The following is a 19,039-nucleotide window of genomic DNA, read 5'->3' on the forward strand; positions in this document are numbered from 1 at the left end:
TGCCTCTGTTGTTGTTGTTGTTTTTGTATGTAAGCTAACAGATACGTCAGTTTGGCTGCAGAAATGCCTGCTAACAGAGTTTCTCTCCAAGATGGCATAGTATTTGTGAAGGCATTCTGCAGCAATAAATGTAATGCAGGAGTGGCTTTACGCGCCTTTTCTTCGTGACGGAAGTTTTCGTGCGTGATCATGTAATCCAAGGGCTCTGCTTAATCTTATCCCTAAGTTTGTGAGGAAAACATATTTGATGTGGTTCATGCACCGCGATTAAAACGCCCACCTACACCATGTTTAAAAGTTGTTGCAGAAATTCAACAAGTGTCAAAAGGCTTCGGACAAGGCAATATCCAAGGAAAATGTTGCACCAATCACGTTGCCTGGTCTACTGCTCGACCCCAGAGAACTACGTAAAAGTTGATGTGCAAAACACAAAAACTGTTTTCATCCTAGACTGTAAGACTATGGGAACTGCTTCCTGCTGACACAAAAAAGTTGAGCTTAGCATTGGAATTGACTGCATGTGTTTAAGTGGATGACAATCGGCCTGACAACATTTTTTTGAACTGATGAAACCAACTTCCACCTCTATGGCCAGGTAATACCCACAACTGCAATATCCTGGATGATACCAATCAACAAGCATTGGTTGAAAGGTGACTTTGTAGGTTGGGTTTACCAGCAGTGTCATCATAGGCCTAATTTTTAAGAAGTCTACAGATCATGGTTTACCAAGTATTACACAAGTTAGCTTGTTGGCAAGCGCAAAGCTACACAATAGGCAATCTGTACTGAGTCCACCACGAGTATCAAAACCCTGTTTTAGCAGTGTGAGCCTAAGACTCGCCGCTGAACCACTTGGAGGAGGGGTCTTTTTGTTAAGCACAAAGCTACCCAATGGGCGAGCTATGCTCTGCCCACAATAGGTATCGAAACCCAGGTTTTAATGTTGTAAGCCAGCAGATTTACCGCTGAGCCACTGGTTAACTAGCATGGTGTTATACCTACTTTGTACAAGAGAGACATACAGCAGGACAATGTGTCCATGATGCACTACTACGTATTATTAACGCTGTACAGAACCAGCTACGCAATGCATTCGGTAGACGAATCATCAGTAGGGGATTCCCTTAGGCTTGGCTACCAATCAACAGATCTTATTTCTGCCTATAGGGCTATTTGAAAAAGTTATTGTATCCTGACGGTCCGCAGACAACTGTAGATCTTAAGAACAGCCGAGTATCGTGTACTACCGCGTGTGGAAGCTATTTTCGAGAATGGTGGTGTACATTGAATACTGACTATAATTAATTAACCCAATTTAGAAAATTATTGATTAAAAACGGTTTGTTTCAATAAATTGACGTTGGTAGTTCTATTCTTTCCTGTTTTATGTTAAACATCAATTTTAGGAGACAGTTATCTTGTAAACTGACATGGTCTCATAGCGTAACCACTGGCGACAATATCTGAAACTCTGGGAATGCGTTCTCCATGACTCTGTGTGTGTGTGTGTGTGCACGTAATCCTGCTAACACGTGTTAGAGTTTGGGTACGGAATGCTTGAAGTACCTTTATAGCTATCCTGTATAATGTTGCCTGTATCCTCTAGAACTCCAGGCAACTTATATTCCTCTTTGGAAAGTAAATATCAATGTGTTAGAGTTTGGGTACGGAATGCTTGAAGTAACTTTATAGCTATCCTGTATAATGTTGCCTGTATCCTCTAGAACTTCAGGCAACTTATACTCCTCTTTGGAAAGTAAATATCAAAGGTTACTATAAAACGATACTAAGAAAAATGTTCCACCTAACAGGGCAGTAGAACAGTCTTTGGTTATGAACTCAACTTATGTAAGACCACCACTACATCATACAGTAGTTACAGTTATTGAAAATAACAACTGTTGTCCAATAGAAGACGTGAAGTGACATGTGATGATTAGACTACCAACGAGACGGACCCACTTCATGTGGCAATTAACAATGATAAGTTCTAAAGCAGAAGATGACATCGCCTTGTTTTAACTTATTCATTAACCTCATTCGTCAACACTCAAAAATGTTAGTGCTACTCAACTGACCGGTGATTCTGTAAGATGAATTTTTCTCTTAAAAACAACTAACATCTTAAAAAAAACATTACAAATGAAATTAACTTTTAATGTACTTTAGAGTTTGTGCACCAGTAGTAAAAAGTACGTAATCAATTTACTCTACATTGCTGATTTAGCGACATTTCGTGGTAGAGGAGAGTAAATACCAGATACAAGGATACTGACACAAATTGTAGATTCACATTTCGGAGGCTCTAGAGGTTAGCAAAAGGACAAAAGTATTTTTAATCTTCATGTTAACATCGTCTTGCACTCTGACCTGTCAGAGTCTGAATCAGATCGATGTTGTCAATTCACAGACATATCTTGAGTAGAATTAGTTTTGTGACACATCTGGTTTTTTGTGTACAAAAGGTTTGTAAATTTTACTAAAAATGTGCTACATTTCGCGTAGATGTACATAGTAAATTCGAAATTATAGTCAACATTCCTTCTCCAAAACGGGATCGGTCCAATGAACTGAGAACGTGTACATTCGGTGAAATAAGTGACTGTTAACACCTCATACCCTGTAGTCACACAGACAGAAAGCACCAGTTGAAGATATGTTACAGTTTCAATGGCTAAATACGGAAGCTTTTCACTAGTCAATTAAATACAATATATAAAAGCCTGTCTACAAATAACGTTTCATGTTTTAAGCTACTAATAACACAGTTCTTATCATAGTGAAAAATAAAAAGTTAAATTGGCTTAAAAAAAAAGAACAGAGTTCAATAAACAATGAAAATATATACTTACTGTATCGGCTTTTACGAAGAGCGTACATAAGCCATATTGCTACACGGAAATTCGTTCTTGGTGTACAGAGATAATTTGTTTTTTTTGAAATATTAATAGCAGTTGGAACATGAACACCAACTTTAGAAAATGTCTTTTCTCAATAACTTTTACTTTGATATGAAATATTTTATCAAGTCACTAGAGTGTATTATTTTGTTTACTTAACATGATTTCTTTACAAACTTGAGACGGGAAAAACTAAAATTAAGTCTACGAATATAATGAATACTTTTATAGAGAACAGAATGAGAAAACAACTCAAATATAAGAAAAATACATAAAACTAAACTTTATCAAGCTTAGTACGAATTGTTTTGACCTGAAAACTTAAATTGTCAACTTTTGACTACTATATCCTTCCAATATATAAACTATATTTTAATTATACAAAGTTATGTAATTCTGTATGAAGTTACAATATATATTTAGTGTCTTCTTCAAAATACTGTAATTTTATTTATTAAGCCTAATACTCAACACTAGATGAAATATTTTGTATTAACTTCTCAATTTCAGATGCAAAAACCCAACAGGTCCTTCGATAATTACTAAAATAAATGGCATATTTGAATGAAGAAAATAGGTAAAAACTAAATACATTTATCTTTGTTTTGGTTGTTGCTTTTAAAAACAAAAAAAAAACAAAAAAACAATCGAAATATGCAAAACAATTTCTACTTCATTAAATTAGAACCACCAATTCGTGGTCTTTAAGAAGTTTTTATGAGTAAATCCAAATTAATATATTTTTTTTTCATTGATTTGAGAGCTTGACAAAATAATATGGCTAAATATTGGGTAGTGGAAAATGCTAAAAACTCAAAAAGTTTCCTGCATGAAACCTGATCTATAATCAGCATAACATTGGCTAGTATCTTCTGCTGCTACAAACACGTCACTGCATGAAACCTGATCTATAATCAGCATAACCTGGGCTAGTAACATTTATCACATTAATACCCAGTACATATTCTGTGATTGTTTAAACTTATTACCAAAGACAAATTTACGAATTCAGTAAGAAAAACTGTTGTCATTAGTCAGAGCTCAAAAAACAACTGAAGTCAATAAACAAAAGATTCATCAAGAGCCTCAGTCATGTTTTTTTTTTTCTAGAGAAAGTTCTAGAATGTTTATTACTACTATTCTAGGTTCTCTGTAATGGTTCCTTACAAAACCAATTTAGAAACAACAAGTAGCTTTAGCGAATTTAAACCTTTTGAAACTGTAACTATCCATATGGTTATTTAATTAATATATGACCAAGTATTGCACTCGCTAAATGTAACTGTCAGAGTAATTTTCAAAATAAAGTTTCAATCAGTATTTTATGAGTCTGCGCTTTTCTCACTCTCTCCGAAATATTATTATATATGACTTGTTTGTTTCAGATTTTCGCTCCAACTGCACGACAATCTTGTAGCCCACGGTGCAAAGCGCTTTTATGCGGCACTGCGAACCATGAACCCAGGGATTCACAAATCGAACACGATAATCACTAGCTATGGCTGGACCAGTTTAAAAGTAATGCGTAATGTCGTTAGTAATACAAAAAACGTGTTAAAACACGCAAATTTGCCTTTCTCTTTACCAATGCTTATGATTGTTTGATTGTTTGTAATTAAGCCCAAAGCTGCACAAGGGCTATCTGTTCTCTGCCCACCACGGGTATCGAAACCCGGATTCTAGCGTTGTAATTCTGCAGACATACCGCTGTGCCGCTGGGAAGCCAATGCTTATGAGCTTTTAAGTTTTAGAAACGATTTTTAGATTATGATTTCAAAAGTGCATACGTTTTTTAAAACTAAAGGAAAAAATAAGTAGAACGGTTTGTTTATCTTAAAGCAAAGCCACATTAGGCTAACTGCTATGTCCACCGCGGGGAATCCAACCCCGGATTTTAGCGTTGTAAGTCCGTAAACTGACCGCTATCCTACCCTGGGACAAAGTGGAACAGAACTGAGCAAATTAGAAGTCTTATAGTTTTATGGTGTATGGAAATAAACGAATAAATTCTGTTTTGCGTTTCGTTGTATATTCTGTTTTGCGTTTCGTTGGAATTGTACGTAATGATAATTGCCTTGCTTTCTTATTTTTTGTTGTTGTTTTTTTTACTAAAGTACCATTATAAGAACACTATATGTTTTTTAGAAAGACCGATGGAATCTGGCATGTAAAAATGTTCTTTGTTCGCACAGTTTTATGACACTACCATCGCTCTCTATATCTCGACATAAATGGAGAAAATGTTATGAACTTAGCATTTCTGTGTTATATCCTTTCCTAACTTGTAAAAATATCTTAAAATACATAAATATGTATGATTAATATACCTGTTAAAGAATGAAGATTGGCCGAGTTAAAATACGCTTGTTATACATTAATTGGGCTAGTTAATTAATTGCTTAAAGTTGATGCCAACAGGCAAGCTCGATGTGGTGTCAGGGTGACGCGGCTTGACTGGTATCAGAAACACGATTAAAATTTATAGTTCCGGAAAATTGCTGGCGTCAGGTTTTGGGTTTAGTCACATATATTGCAGTTCATTCTAGGCTATTTCCTTATGTAAAAATAATGTTGCATCGGTACAATATCACATCACTACAGAAGAAAGCAATAATTTCTAAGATGAATAACGGTATTAAGTGTCTATTGATGTTCAGCAGGGAGCCTACTGAACTGAATAATCAATTCAAAGTAAAATATCAACAATTTACAGAAGGCAATTCTTATTTTAATAATTACGACGTTTCGACTCGTAGTATCGAGTCATAATCACGTAAGAGATACATTCAAAAATACTTTTGTTTGTTTTTTGTAGTTAAGCACAAAGCTACACAATGGGCTATCTGTGCTGTGCTCACTACGGGTATCGAAACCCGGTTTCTAGCGTTGGAAGTCCGCAGACATATCGCTGTGCCACTAGGGGCCTTCAAAAAGACAGCTGACTGTGTAAAAGACCGTCTTTTTGAATCTCTTACCTGATTATAACTCAATACTATGGGTCGAAACGTTGTAATTATTAAAATAAGATATTGCCCACTGTAAAATTGGTTTTGTAATACAATATGATATTTATAAACACTTGAGGTAAGTTATGGTTATCGGTGGTATATTTAAAAGAAATAAGATACAGATTACTTATGTCAGCAGTAATTTTATTCTATTAACAGCTACCTTCTTAATAGTTCTATTCTGACAAACGCATGCATTTGATACTTAGTTTTTATTTTAATTTGCTTGGAGGAAAGCAAGATATTTTGGAAGACGGCCTGTGTCTACTCACAGTATATGCCACAACTTTATTACGCCAAATTGTTATACCTTTTACAGGCCTTAAAGCAGTGCTTTCCAAAGTGGGTGTCGCGACACATTAGGGTGCCATGTCGTGTCCTGAGGGGTGTCGCCATGATTTCGGAAATTGCACGAAATGTTTTGTTAAGTTTTTATTTATAACAGTTATGAGATTCAGTAATATAAAGTATTTTTATATTTGCTCGCCGATGTGGCACGTAAAAAATTATCTAATGTTTTATATTTCTTTTTTGGGCACGTGACACGAAAAAGGTTCGCCAACACAGTCTTGTGTAGCGGCAGGTAAAATGGGGAGCCCGCGCCAGTTTATACTTGTCTCAGCGGTGTAGAATTATTTTTGGTACTACATGTGTGTCGCCATCAAAAACGTTTGGAAAGCACTGCCTACGAGTATTTTAACCGGCCCCTGTTTGTTGGTTTTTAATGATACTTTATTTTAACCAAACTGGCAAAACGAAACTTTAACCAAGCAAACCAGTCCCGTGACGATTCTGAGAATTTTCTTCAAATGTTCAACTTTTTTTCCAAAAAACCTTATAATTAACTGAGGCCTATAGTAGCTAGTATGAATTAAAATTTAAATTAAGCAAATATTCTGAACGTGCATTACCATGTCTTATAGTTTCGCCCCCAGACTACAATCTAGATAAGAAACAGTCTTAGAACATATTTAAAAATGATATATTAGTTTCAAATTAAGAACAGTAGACATTAACGCTGTAGTATTTTTGTGTTTTAGCCTTGTTTTGAACACACTAATTAACAAATCTACTTTGTTTTGCAGTACTATGTTACTATTAGTAAATATGAAAGGGTGTAATTCTTTTCCATTCCTTTGACTCACAGTCCGCCAGTTTTAGATCTAAGTTTCTTTCTTTTTTAAACAATTTTAATAAACATTTGGCTGAAAATAACTGAATAGTCAACAATCAAATGTAGGGGTCCGTCCCAAATCAGTAAATGTTGCCTTCTCTTATTAGTCTTATTACTGGTAACCTAAATGGATTATTTAGGTGACGTTATGGACTAACTACAAAATTCAAGAGTAGAAGCCTTTCATATGCTAAATATCTGCCTCTGATATTTAAACTTTACACAGTACAAACGTATTACGGGTCAAAGTGCATCATATATGTTCTATGATATTCTTGCAAATCATAATTTTGTCCCGCTAGTATAGAATTCTACCAGCTAAACTTTGTTCACGTCAGAAAATGGGAGAAATATTGAACAATATAGTTTTTTTTTATGTCCCCTATAATTTTTATATAAGGGTGACTATTTTCGCGTAAGAAACACGAGATGACGTTTTATCCAACATACTAATTCTATGTTACTCCATTGTTACTTGACATCATGCCTATATATAAACAACAATAGCCGTGAGATGCCGGTGGATATTTCACTAAGTTACAGATTCAAAATTCCCCAACGGTAGTTCGGGGCATTGTTTGCTGTGACATGGGAACGACATAATAACGTTCTCCAAATCCCCAAACCTCGTTACAATAATATACTAAAGTAGACATATTTCAATTTAATATAAAGACAAGCCTCACGTTTTCTTCATTCCAGTTCTGTTATATCTTTAACATAGGACCAAAGTGGTTCAGTCTTTTACCTATGATGGGCCGGAACGTAAAGGATGGAAAATATTAAACAGCTATAAGTGTTACTTACGAGGTTTACTGGAATGGAATTTGCCTATTAAACTTATTTGTGAACAAATTTTTAATGCATAGATTTAACACGTGATTCATAATGAATGCACTGGCCGCATAACGTCAGCCGCCCGATGGACCACACTGACCTAGGCATTTATAACGAAAAGTGCCTTTTTATGCAAAACAAACTTTTATATTATTGTTTACATTATTATGACCGCAGACAATAGTTGTACTACACAAAGTAAGGACAAAGTCTTCGAAAGTTAGCAAGTGAAGTGCTATTTTCAACCCGGACAAGTCAGAAGTGCGGTTCAGGTTTAACTCAGTAAAATAAAAACTATGTGGAGTAAAATGTAAAACTTTATATATATATATAATTTCATACTTGCTTTGACATAATACAAATCGAAATAAACCGAGAATTGTTAATAAAATTGTATATGACAAGCGCCAATAAAGTAGCATAAACAATCTATTCAAGTGCATTAAGTAATTAACTTTTAAGGACTTACCATTGTTGCCCAAAGGCAGTGAGGCCTGGAGAAATCGGCTGTGGTATGCTGAAAGAGATGATGGGTCGTTAGCCGTACCCGCACGACTCATATCTGAAAACGAAGTCCGTAAAGGTGTTGGATGTGGCGACGGAGCGTCCACGGGAAAGCCATGGGGAGTGTTAAGTCCCGCTCCGGCCAGAAGTCGAGATCTATCGAGGGAAAAATCGGGGCGACTTTCCATTTCTTCCACGTTTTATAGTTATCTTACCGAGTCGGACAGTAAGATTACACAATTGTTTATGGACATTTTGTAGACGTTTATTGAATAGCAATATAAAGTAATTTCACTGTAAAATAATTTAAATCACATGCTTCTTCAGTATGTTCAAAAGATGATACTTACACTTGACCGAAGAGCCATTGTCAGTGAACAGCGGTAAAACATTTTTTGTAATTAAATGATAAAAACAAATGACAAGTTAACGCTCGGGCACGAGGTCTTACGATGATCATTGCAACCTGTTGCCACCTCAAGAATTACCAACCGCCTCCTCTCATTCCTCCAACCACCGATGGTAGTCTGCAAAATACGAAGCTTTCAATTAAAACCTAGATACTTAATCACACATTCCTAAGTTTTCTGTTCGATACATAAAAAAAGAGCTATTGGACTTAATACTAAATATCTAGGTACAGCAGTTGCGGTAGATACAACAATGTGTGATATAGTTCACATCCGGTCTGTAGAGTAGGCGACTACTGCCCATCTCCCTGATAGTGGGAGGTTTGATTTACGGTGTTTCTGGGAGAGAAAACCGGTTCGCTTTCTCTCCCCTTCGTATTTTGTCGTATACTTCCCATCCCTTCCCATACTAGTAGCCTCGTCCATTGATACTTCAGTATTGACTGAAACCTCTGGATGTGCCGGCAGAGTGGCGCTCGTGCTCTCGCAGCAAATGTCGTAGAGATCGAGCGATCTTTGCGAGGATTGGTCAGAAGCGATCTTGGACAGCATGGGGCGTGCGCCAGTTGAAGCGGTGATGTCACACGTTTATGATGGACTAATTCTTTCAGTAAATGTTTCCTATAGCGGCTTTAGACTGCCTTGTAACAGAAAAACACACACAACAATCCTGTAAACAGACTAGAGAGAAGGTAGCTAGTCAACAGGGCCCACCGCCAGCTTTTGGGATACTCTATTCGAGTAGTGGGACTTGACCGTTACTCTAATAGAACACGTACAAAATAAGCACTGGCATTGATTATTTGTAATAATATCTACCAAATCCATATACCAGATATTTGTTTGGCTATCCTAAAGGTACAATACCAACTAAACCAGTGTCGTAGATGGAGATGTTGAATTGTTTTTCAACTTTTTCCATGCTGGATTCATACATATATGGTGTTCATCCAAGACGGGATTCAAGAGAAACACACAGCTTTACATAGCATTGAGGTTTGTTTCGAATTTCGCGCAAAGCTACACGACGGCTATCTGCGCTAGACATTCGTAATGACAGCTAGTCAACATCACCCACCGCCAACTGTTAGGCTACTCTTTTACTAACGAATAATGGGGTTGACTGTCACACTATAACGCTCCCACGGCTGAAAGGGCGAGCATGTTCGGTGTGACGGGGATTCGAACCCACGACCCTCAGATTGCGAGTCCAGCGCCCTAACCCCCAGGCTATGCCAGGCCAGCATTGCGAAGTTGGAACTTTAGTTAAAAATTACACTACATCTCTAGGTCACTGAGTAGAAATATCTTTCTAAAGAGAATATTATATCAAATCTATTATCTCAACCAAAATATAATCAAGGCTTAAAAGTATACCGTATTTTTCGGTGTATAAGACGCACTTTTTTACTCCAAAATTTGATGTCAAAATCTGCTTGCGTCCTATACACCGAAGGTATGAATAATATATATGTATATTCACGATATACACAAGCCACGTGTAAATATATGTAAATAGGCATGCATAGTTTAGTTCAATTGAATGCGTTATTTATAACAATAGTAGTTCTTTTTCTTTTAAAAACATAACTATTTATAATGCTCCGTAAATAAGAACAAAAATAAATTACAGTGAAAGCAATGAAGATTTTGTAGGTTTGAACCAAACTAAATAACAGTAAACCTTTTTTTTTTATTTACGGTATTTTCTTAATTTGGTGTTTTGAGATCTTTTGTGTTTACAACAATATATATACTAATTTTTAAAGTATCAAATTGAATTTTTGTTCAATAAAAATCTTTCAAATGCGACTGTAGCTTTTTTTTCCCAAAAACTTTGTCTTCAAAATAAGGGTGTTTCTTATATTCCGAAAAATACGGCAAATGATCTTTTAAGTCTTTTAAGGTATCTTAACTGCATGTCGACTTTTTAATATGTGCACATAAAACAGAGCTTTTGGTTGCCCAGAAGTAAAACGCTATTATTTATATACATGTATTATATTTCGTGCTATTAAAACTTGTAAACCATTTTCTGCTTAGTTAGGTTTTAATGATTAAACGTACCAGGCCTCACTAATGAATATGACTTTGTAGCTCGTGCCCATACTCTCACCAATACATTCTGTGTGTGGATATTTACTTGAAAGAAATTAGTATAACATGTCATTTATTTTCCCCCTAAATACAAAGTTTAAAGGCCAAAACGTGACCTTGTGTAAATTAAATTGACATACTATATATATATACATACACACTTTGCACTGCTGATTTTCACCCCAGTCTCACATTAGCCGAAACTTAGCATCTTTTATCACTTCTTATTGCTTTATCAAACGAAAATCGTTCCAAATATAATCAATACCACTCACTGCTCTGAAAAGTTAAACAATTTTAAAAATACATATAAAACTCCCCACTTTAAAAACAAAACAAAACTGATGCTACAAAGATAAAAGCACATTTCTACTTGTAGATATAAATATACATATATAGGACTATGTAAATAAATACAAATACATCACGATATGTTTATTACCGTTAAAATTTACACTTAAAATTCGGTTTATAAACATCTGAAGGATTATGTTGTATTACAGAAAAAGTGATACTATGAGAGACTTGTATAGCAATTTGCTTATCGTTCCCTTTATTTAACCTACACAGAAATACAATCTAGAGCTGATTAATAATAATAATATTTAAAAGGTTAGATGTGCCTAATTGAATACGTATTTAGAGGCGGAAATTTCGTTGCATATACTGCACACAATTTGGTGATCATCCCCGCTTAAAATCGTGTTGGAGTCACAATCTCCAACTGCTGATGTTTTAAATAAACATTATCCTTCCCTATATATAACATCAAATAGTAAACATCAACAGTTCCTGCTACTCTTAGCCACCATAAATATTGACCACTATTTTAATTTGTATAAAATAACCTTAGTTCTACACAGGTGCTTAGTTCGGCAAGGCAACTATCCTAGTGGACTGTTCCCCAAGATCAAATCGTTCAACAAAACTACGTAAATGTTGTGACTTTCCTCTTTTAGTATGTCGAAATCTGAGTTATCATTTGTTGAAATCAATCTAATACGAAATACGGAGATATTATTTATTAAAATCATTCTAATGAATTATATTGAAGTCGGTGTTAGTTGTTGAAATTAGTCTAATGAATTATATTGAATTTGGTGTAATCAACTGTTAAAAATCAGTCTAGTGAATTATATTGAAGTCGGTGTTATCAGTTGTTGAAATTAGTCTAATGAATTATATTGAACTTGGTGTTATCAACTGTTAAAAATCAGTCTAGTGAATTATATTCATGTCAGTATTATCAATCGTTGAAATTAATTTAATGAATTTTATTTTAGTCGGTGTTATCTATTGTTGAAATTAGTCTAACGAATTATATTGAAGTCAGTGTAATCAAATGTTGAAAGTAGTCTGATAAATATGTGGAAGTTAGTGTAATCAACTGTTGAAATTATTCTGATAAATATGTGGAAGTTAGTGTAATCAACTGTTGAAATTAGTCTGATAAATATGTGGAAGTTAGTGTAATCAACTGTTGAAATTAGTCTAACGCCCCCCCCCCCCCCCAGTGGCACAGTGGTATGTCTGCGGACTTACACTGCTAGAAGCCGGGTTTCGATACCCGTGGTTGGAAGAGCACAGATAGCCCCTTTGTGTAGCTTTGTGCTTAATAACAAACATCAACAACAATTGGTCTAATAGATTATAGTGAAATCGGTGTTATCAACTGTTGAAATTAGTCTAATCAATTATATTGAAGTCGGTGTTATGAATTGTTGAAATTAGTCCAATAAATTATATTGAAGTCGAAATTATCAATTGTTAAAATTATTCTAATAAGTTAGACATTTTAATTTCGTTTACGATTCAAGGGCTGTTTGTGAAAATTTTGATTTTTTTTGCTTGTGTTTTACACTTGGGGCATGCATGCGTGCTGGTGTTATCTACAGTACATCAGGTTCAGTAGACTCCACGAGCAAGCTACCACTTTCTTCGCCTCTACCTCCTCTCTGCCTCGTGCAGCTGTTGTTAGGGTAAAGAGAGAATACATTTCAAGGTCACACCATCCTTCATCGTTTTACCACAAGACTGATTTAGCCCACCCGCTTACGCTCTTTTTTACCTCTCTGAGAAACAATACTGGAGACTGCAAGCTCTTCATCCAGCCAAAGATATCATAACTGACTGACGGGAAAGGGGTTTTCTTTGGTGTGTGTTTAAAATTTGAGAAAAGAAAATTTCATTTGAAACACTAGCGAAATATCAATTTAATTTCTTAATAATAATGTTACGCATGTAGTCGATCAATACACAAAAAACGTCGTACATATCACCGTTTCTTCCTTGAATCTTATTACTGAATGCATCATCACCGGCCAGGTTAGAGCGGTCACTCGCAATTTGTGGGTTCGAATCCCTGTCACATCAAACATGCTCACCCTTTCAGCCTTGGAGGCGTTATAATGTGACGGTCAATCCCACTATTCATTGGTAAAAGAGTAGCTCAAGAGGTGGATGGTGATGACTAAGCTACCTTCCCTCTATTCTTTCACTGCTAAATTAGCGCAGATAGCCCTCGTGTAGTTTTGCGGGAAATTCATGACAAACATACAAACATGCATCATCACCTTGTTATTTAAGGCGATTTCTTGTAAGTTGAATACAAACTGTGGTTTGTACAAACACATTATTTCACGATATGGCTACACAAAAAATGACTCATTGCAACAAATAATTAAAAGTTACGCGGGTTTCCTGTTAACACATATCTCTAATATACACAAAAATAATAGTGTAGTTTAAATAAAACATTAAATATTAATTAAGCTAATACGTGTTTAAAATAACACCAAAACAAATTACATAAATATAATGTTATAAAAGGTGCAAATGACTGTCAGCATATCATTTAATTTATGTTTTTAAATCTAGTTGTTTCTTATGGAATAACCAAATTACTTTATGTACACCCACGTTCGTATGGATTTGATACTGTTCTCCACCTAACTCCAACCAAGTGTGTGAAGGTCAGTTTCCCATCCGTGCTACTGAGGGATGAAAACGTGTTTTATAACATCTCGTCTTTATCCGCAGTTCTCCAACATTCTTGGTACTCGAAGTTTCATAAATTAATTTAAAGTATTTCTTTGTATTAATCAAAAAACAAACCCCTATCATCACAGTTTTCTTAAGACTTAACAGCTGCAATTAACGTATCTTACGTAAGGTGATTTTAAAAATGTAAAATAACTGTTATGTTTTAATTTCATTACGTTGTCATTTCATGACTTAAGTCAGATATTTTCAGAATTCAACATCAGCTTCACTCTTGTAAAGTAATACAATGTTAAATCATATGTAGTTAAAAAGAACTTTTAATATCCATCTGGTGACGTCGGAGTATGATTTCAATGAGCCTCGGTGAAGGTTAATCAAAACTTAGTAAATTTTGCTTTTATGCATTACATACGGACATGTGATGCAAAAATAAATAGATAAAAAATTAAGAGCTTTCACACTTTTTAAACAACCAGCTCTCTATGCGCTGAAATAATATTACCATAGACCACAGTGATGTTACAAAAATTAGTAGAATTTGTGTTGTAACATGTATGACGCACAAAATGGCACAAACATTAATATTACTCTAAAGTATAATAAAGTCTAAGGTACTCCTTTGAACGTCTACTTCTATCACGTCTATCAAAGTTAATTTTCTGAAGGGTGACGTACGCACAATTGATTAATCAATTTCTTTAAGAGAATATTTTGTTACTAATAGAAATAAACATTCCCTCGTCTTTCAGCAACACTGATTGAAACATGAAACATTTCGACAAGAGTAATTAATTGTAACAACACACCACTCGCTTGGCGTCCTCACATGCATGCAACAATTACGTAGGTTATTCCTGTAGTAAATCTGGTTCATTTTTAAGTAACCAATCAATTTTACACCTAGAAAGTAATGAACATAATAAACTGAGACAAAGTTTTGTCATCATCTCTGACTGCCAACGGATCTAATGGATTTTTATATAGAATCAAAAGAGAGCAAACAAAAACAGATGTTTTACAATACCTAATACAAGTAAAGATATATTACCCTCATAAAAAAGAAAACTACGAAATACTGTTTAATAGTTTTCTTTTGTAGCTCTGCAACATTTATGTAATTACATATTCACTCTATTATGTTGAAGGAAGTTGACTATATCTTTTCACTACGTTGTTGCTGTTTGCTACTCCACCTCGTCTGTGGCAACGCCATTGTTTATAGGAGACGATGTTGTAGCCGGTTTCTGGTCGAAAAAATTATTAAAAGATATTCAGCGCTCTTTGTGTTAAAAATAAAAAAATGAATGGCAAGATTGTTGACGTCTTGCAATAATTTCATGCAAATCCATCACACCCGTTATAAACATGGACAGCTGAATAAAAGTGTTATCGTTTTCTTTGCAAAATAATTTACTCCAACATAAAATCGCCTCGAAAAAAAAAAACATTACGAAAGGCAACGATTACTTTAAAGGTGTTTTTATTTCCACATATATGATAATATCACTACAATAAACGTTAACTTAGCCCCAGTATAAAACATTGAGAAGCAAATCTTCATAACGGTAATAAGAAACCAGATATACAACTGAATTTTAATATTAACACCCTTCAATCTCAACTTTTGCATAGATGTAGACGATAAGGTTATAACGTCATATTTAGTGAAAGAAAGGCATAAAGCTCGAGGCTGTAAATACCCATTGTTGCCTAACTAGGTAAGTGTGTGCGTTTACAACCATATTATCTGAGCTTGTCTTTACTAGTTAGGCTCAAGAATAAATTAAACATGGTTGAGTTGATATGTAAGATGATAGAATTGACAGTTATAATACGCTGTGAATACAATCTTAATGAATAGGCGCGTGTATTTGAGGCTCCATTCCTGTCTCTCACACCAAACAAAAAAGTAACCAACCGCAACGCGTGTCCGAGATTTTTGATAAATCACGATCAAAGTTGTTCTTCTCCAAGTCCATTTAAAAGTTAACTATTAAAAGACCATTAAGGTGGCGCTGTTGGCAAGAAATAAATAAAATTTAACAATTTTTAACTACCACATTCACCTTTACAGGAGGGCTTATCATTTGTTTCATTTTAATTATTTACCTTAATGACCTTTAATACATCTGGCTGTTAATTAAAAGTAAAATATTTATTACTTAAATACATTCATTTTAGTAAAGTTGGTGTCCGTCAATGATTTTTTTATTTGGAGTGAATAAAACCGGAAAATAGAATTATATAGTCTTGTCTTAAATCAGAAATACTAAATAATACTTACCTGATACATGAAAAACTAAGGGCTTCTAGAATTTTGAAAATTCTAGCAAACATGCAACTTCTTACAAATCACAAAAGTCATGTATCAAAAACCGATGTAAATTTGAAATAAAACATAAGAAGGAATTATTACAAACTGTATTATCTACAAGATATAGACGACTAAAAATCTGTAGATAAAATAAATTGAAAAATGACCTTCTAGGTGGGGACAGACAGATATTCCGAAAAATTTCGTCACTAGATGTACAGTTTCTTTATTGTTATTCAACTTTCTCAAACTGTTTCTATAATAATGTTATTATTATTATCATGAGAATTTTGACATATTTTTTTAAAAGATTAGAAAGCTTTCATTGCGGTAAAAATAATATAGATCTCTGGAATTATCAAAAATATACCTCAAAATGTTATCGGCTTATGTTCCTAATATAACACCATACATATATTACTGTTTATGTAATATAACCTGAATGAACAATAGACCTACATGACTAATTGCTTTTATGTTCAACGTCATTTGTTTCAGATCTTTCGCAATATTTAAATTAAGGGGTGAAAACAAAGCGAGAGAGAGGCTGTTACTACCAGTGCCAGTACAAATGCTCTGGGATGAACTCATTGAGCTGTCAATATCTTGTCACGTGACTGTGGTTTCCCACGAGTTGAGATCTTCTGCAATAAGTTGTCACATGTCTTCGAGAACCCATGTCAAAGATGTTTGTTCGGAGAGCTTATTATTATTCGTTGTTCAGAGGTAATCATTTAATAAAATAAGTTACCTTTACGTCACTTCTGGTGAATGAAAATATTCTCTTTAAAGACAAACTTGTAAGGATCTGGCTTCACACTGTGTTGAATTATAAGGTTTACTGCAAATTAACGGTACTTCTTAGTGCATTAGTTTCATGTTAAACTGTCAAGAAATACCAAAACAAAAAATAACGGCACTCGGTAACAGCTTCCAATAAAGAAGTGGTACTCCACTTTGAATTCCATAAAAAATCGGTACTGTGTTCCGGTGGGTACCAGCAGAATTTCGCACTTGCATATAAGAATTAGCTGAAAAGATGAAAGCCAGTTTCCTTCTGCGGCATTTTAGAATAAATAGTAAAAGTGTAAAATGTTCCAGTTTGGCTACAGTGATAAAAAGAAAGTGAAAATTTGAGAAAAACTTAAAAAACACACGTTACATGAATATTTATAACAACATTAGTGTTCTGATGAGAACACCAAATCATTCATGTGACTGAATAACACGTCTCCTACAAATACACAAACAGTGGTCCATGATCTCCTACCACTATCAATGTAGGGTGCTTCTAAGCAGTAACACTTTGCTGTCCTTTAAATCTAAAAAATAATCTTTTATAAGAATCGGTATAAAATATGTTAATTTATAAGAATTAAAATTATTCTGCTCTATTTGTTACGTGTACGACAATGTGTCAGTGTGCACGATGTTCTCGTTTTGTTACGTGTACGTCAATGTGTCAGGTTGTGTGATATTCTCCTTTTGTTACGTGTACGTCAGTGTGTCAGGTTGTGTGATATTCTCCTTTTGTTACGTGTACGTCAGTGTGTCAGGTTGTGCATACTTTCCTTTTGTTACCTGTACGACAATGTGTCAGGTTGTGTGATATTCTCCTTTTGTTACGTGTACGTCAGTGTGTCAGGTTGTGCATACTTTCCTTTTGTTACGTGTACGTCAGTGTGTCAGGTTGTGTGATATTCTCCTTTTGTTACCTGTACGACAATGTGTCAGGTTGTGCATACTTTCCTTTTGTTACCAAAAGGAAAGCATCGCACAACCTGACACATTGTCGTACAGGCTACCTGTACAACATGTCATTATTAACAAAGCTGTCCTTTTGTTACGTTTCTGACAATGTGTACGAATATATTTAAACAACGTTTACGACAATATGTTTTAATGTGTAAGAAGTTCGCCTTAACAAAGCTCCTCGAGTGATTTTTACGGTCTGATACAAATAAAACGTTTAGGTGCCTAACAGCTCATCTACAGCAATTTCTGAGCATACCTTCAGTTTATATTTCGAACATTAATTCTAATTTTCAACGAATCACGCCGCTCCACGTGTTGTGGTTAATTAAAAGCTTGTACGCACGTGAAGGAAAAGAACGCTACTCGTCACTGTACAAGAGGTTTCTATTCTAAACTGGGTAAGGATCGTTATTCTTAAACTGGGGGTTATTCAAGCGGAGAAAAGCATCTCTACAACCGTGCGTGTTCGATCCTTTTTTTTTTTTTAGAAAGCTACTAGAAAAAAAACACAAAACAAAGAATAAGCACTTATCCTGATACGACTGATTTTCCCCCCAATTAAGCAAAATGTAAAATAGTGCGTTGCACAACGCATATGTAGGACCACTTCAGTCTATGTACTTCATGTTTTATGTCGAACAAAAAAAAAGTTCCATTTGTGTAGTGCTTTTGTCTAGGTGGGCAAGCAGTATTGTTGTATTCACTATGGCACTTAAAAGTACAGACTGACTGACTTGCCGTCGACTCACGAAGCCACTGAAAAGTTAACTTATGTTTAAAAAATATCCATGTCTTTATACTTAATTTCAAAGAAACTTAGATTTCAGTATTCCCACAGATTTGGAAATGCTAGGGTCAAACCGCGAGGGAGAAAGGTTTTTGGAAACTGTTCAATATGTTTTTTTTTTTACCAATTAGTCAAGGAACCAACTAGAAACAATGCTACTTTATATTTATTGGTAACTTCAAATATAGAAATGATCGAGTAGGTGGAAATTGGGGATCATCTGGATGCAAGTGATCATTGCTGTATT

The 19,039-nt window shown here is 34.8% G+C and overlaps 1 protein-coding gene across 8 annotated transcripts in view; it reads right to left on the reverse strand.

Moving 5' to 3' along the window:
- Window positions 1–19,039, reverse strand: part of LOC106460807 (BAH and coiled-coil domain-containing protein 1-like) — a 126,068-nt gene that overhangs the window by 88,674 nt on the left and 18,355 nt on the right. For 7 of the 8 annotated variants that reach the window (XR_002610844.1, XM_022387603.1, XM_022387604.1 and 4 more), the window contains exon 2: window positions 8,392–8,953. Coding sequence is in view for 7 of the 8 variants with exons in the window: in XM_022387603.1 (XP_022243311.1) it covers window positions 8,392–8,614 (223 nt within the window). In the remaining variant the exon portion in view is untranslated. Of the gene's footprint in view, window positions 1–8,391; window positions 9,173–19,039 lie in introns of those variants that run through there. The other variant, XM_022387599.1, reaches the window with a different exon arrangement.

Source organism: Limulus polyphemus, unplaced genomic scaffold (genome assembly GCF_000517525.1).
Source record: "Limulus polyphemus unplaced genomic scaffold, Limulus_polyphemus-2.1.2 Scaffold839, whole genome shotgun sequence".
NCBI classification, from domain to species: domain Eukaryota; kingdom Metazoa; phylum Arthropoda; class Merostomata; order Xiphosura; family Limulidae; genus Limulus; species Limulus polyphemus.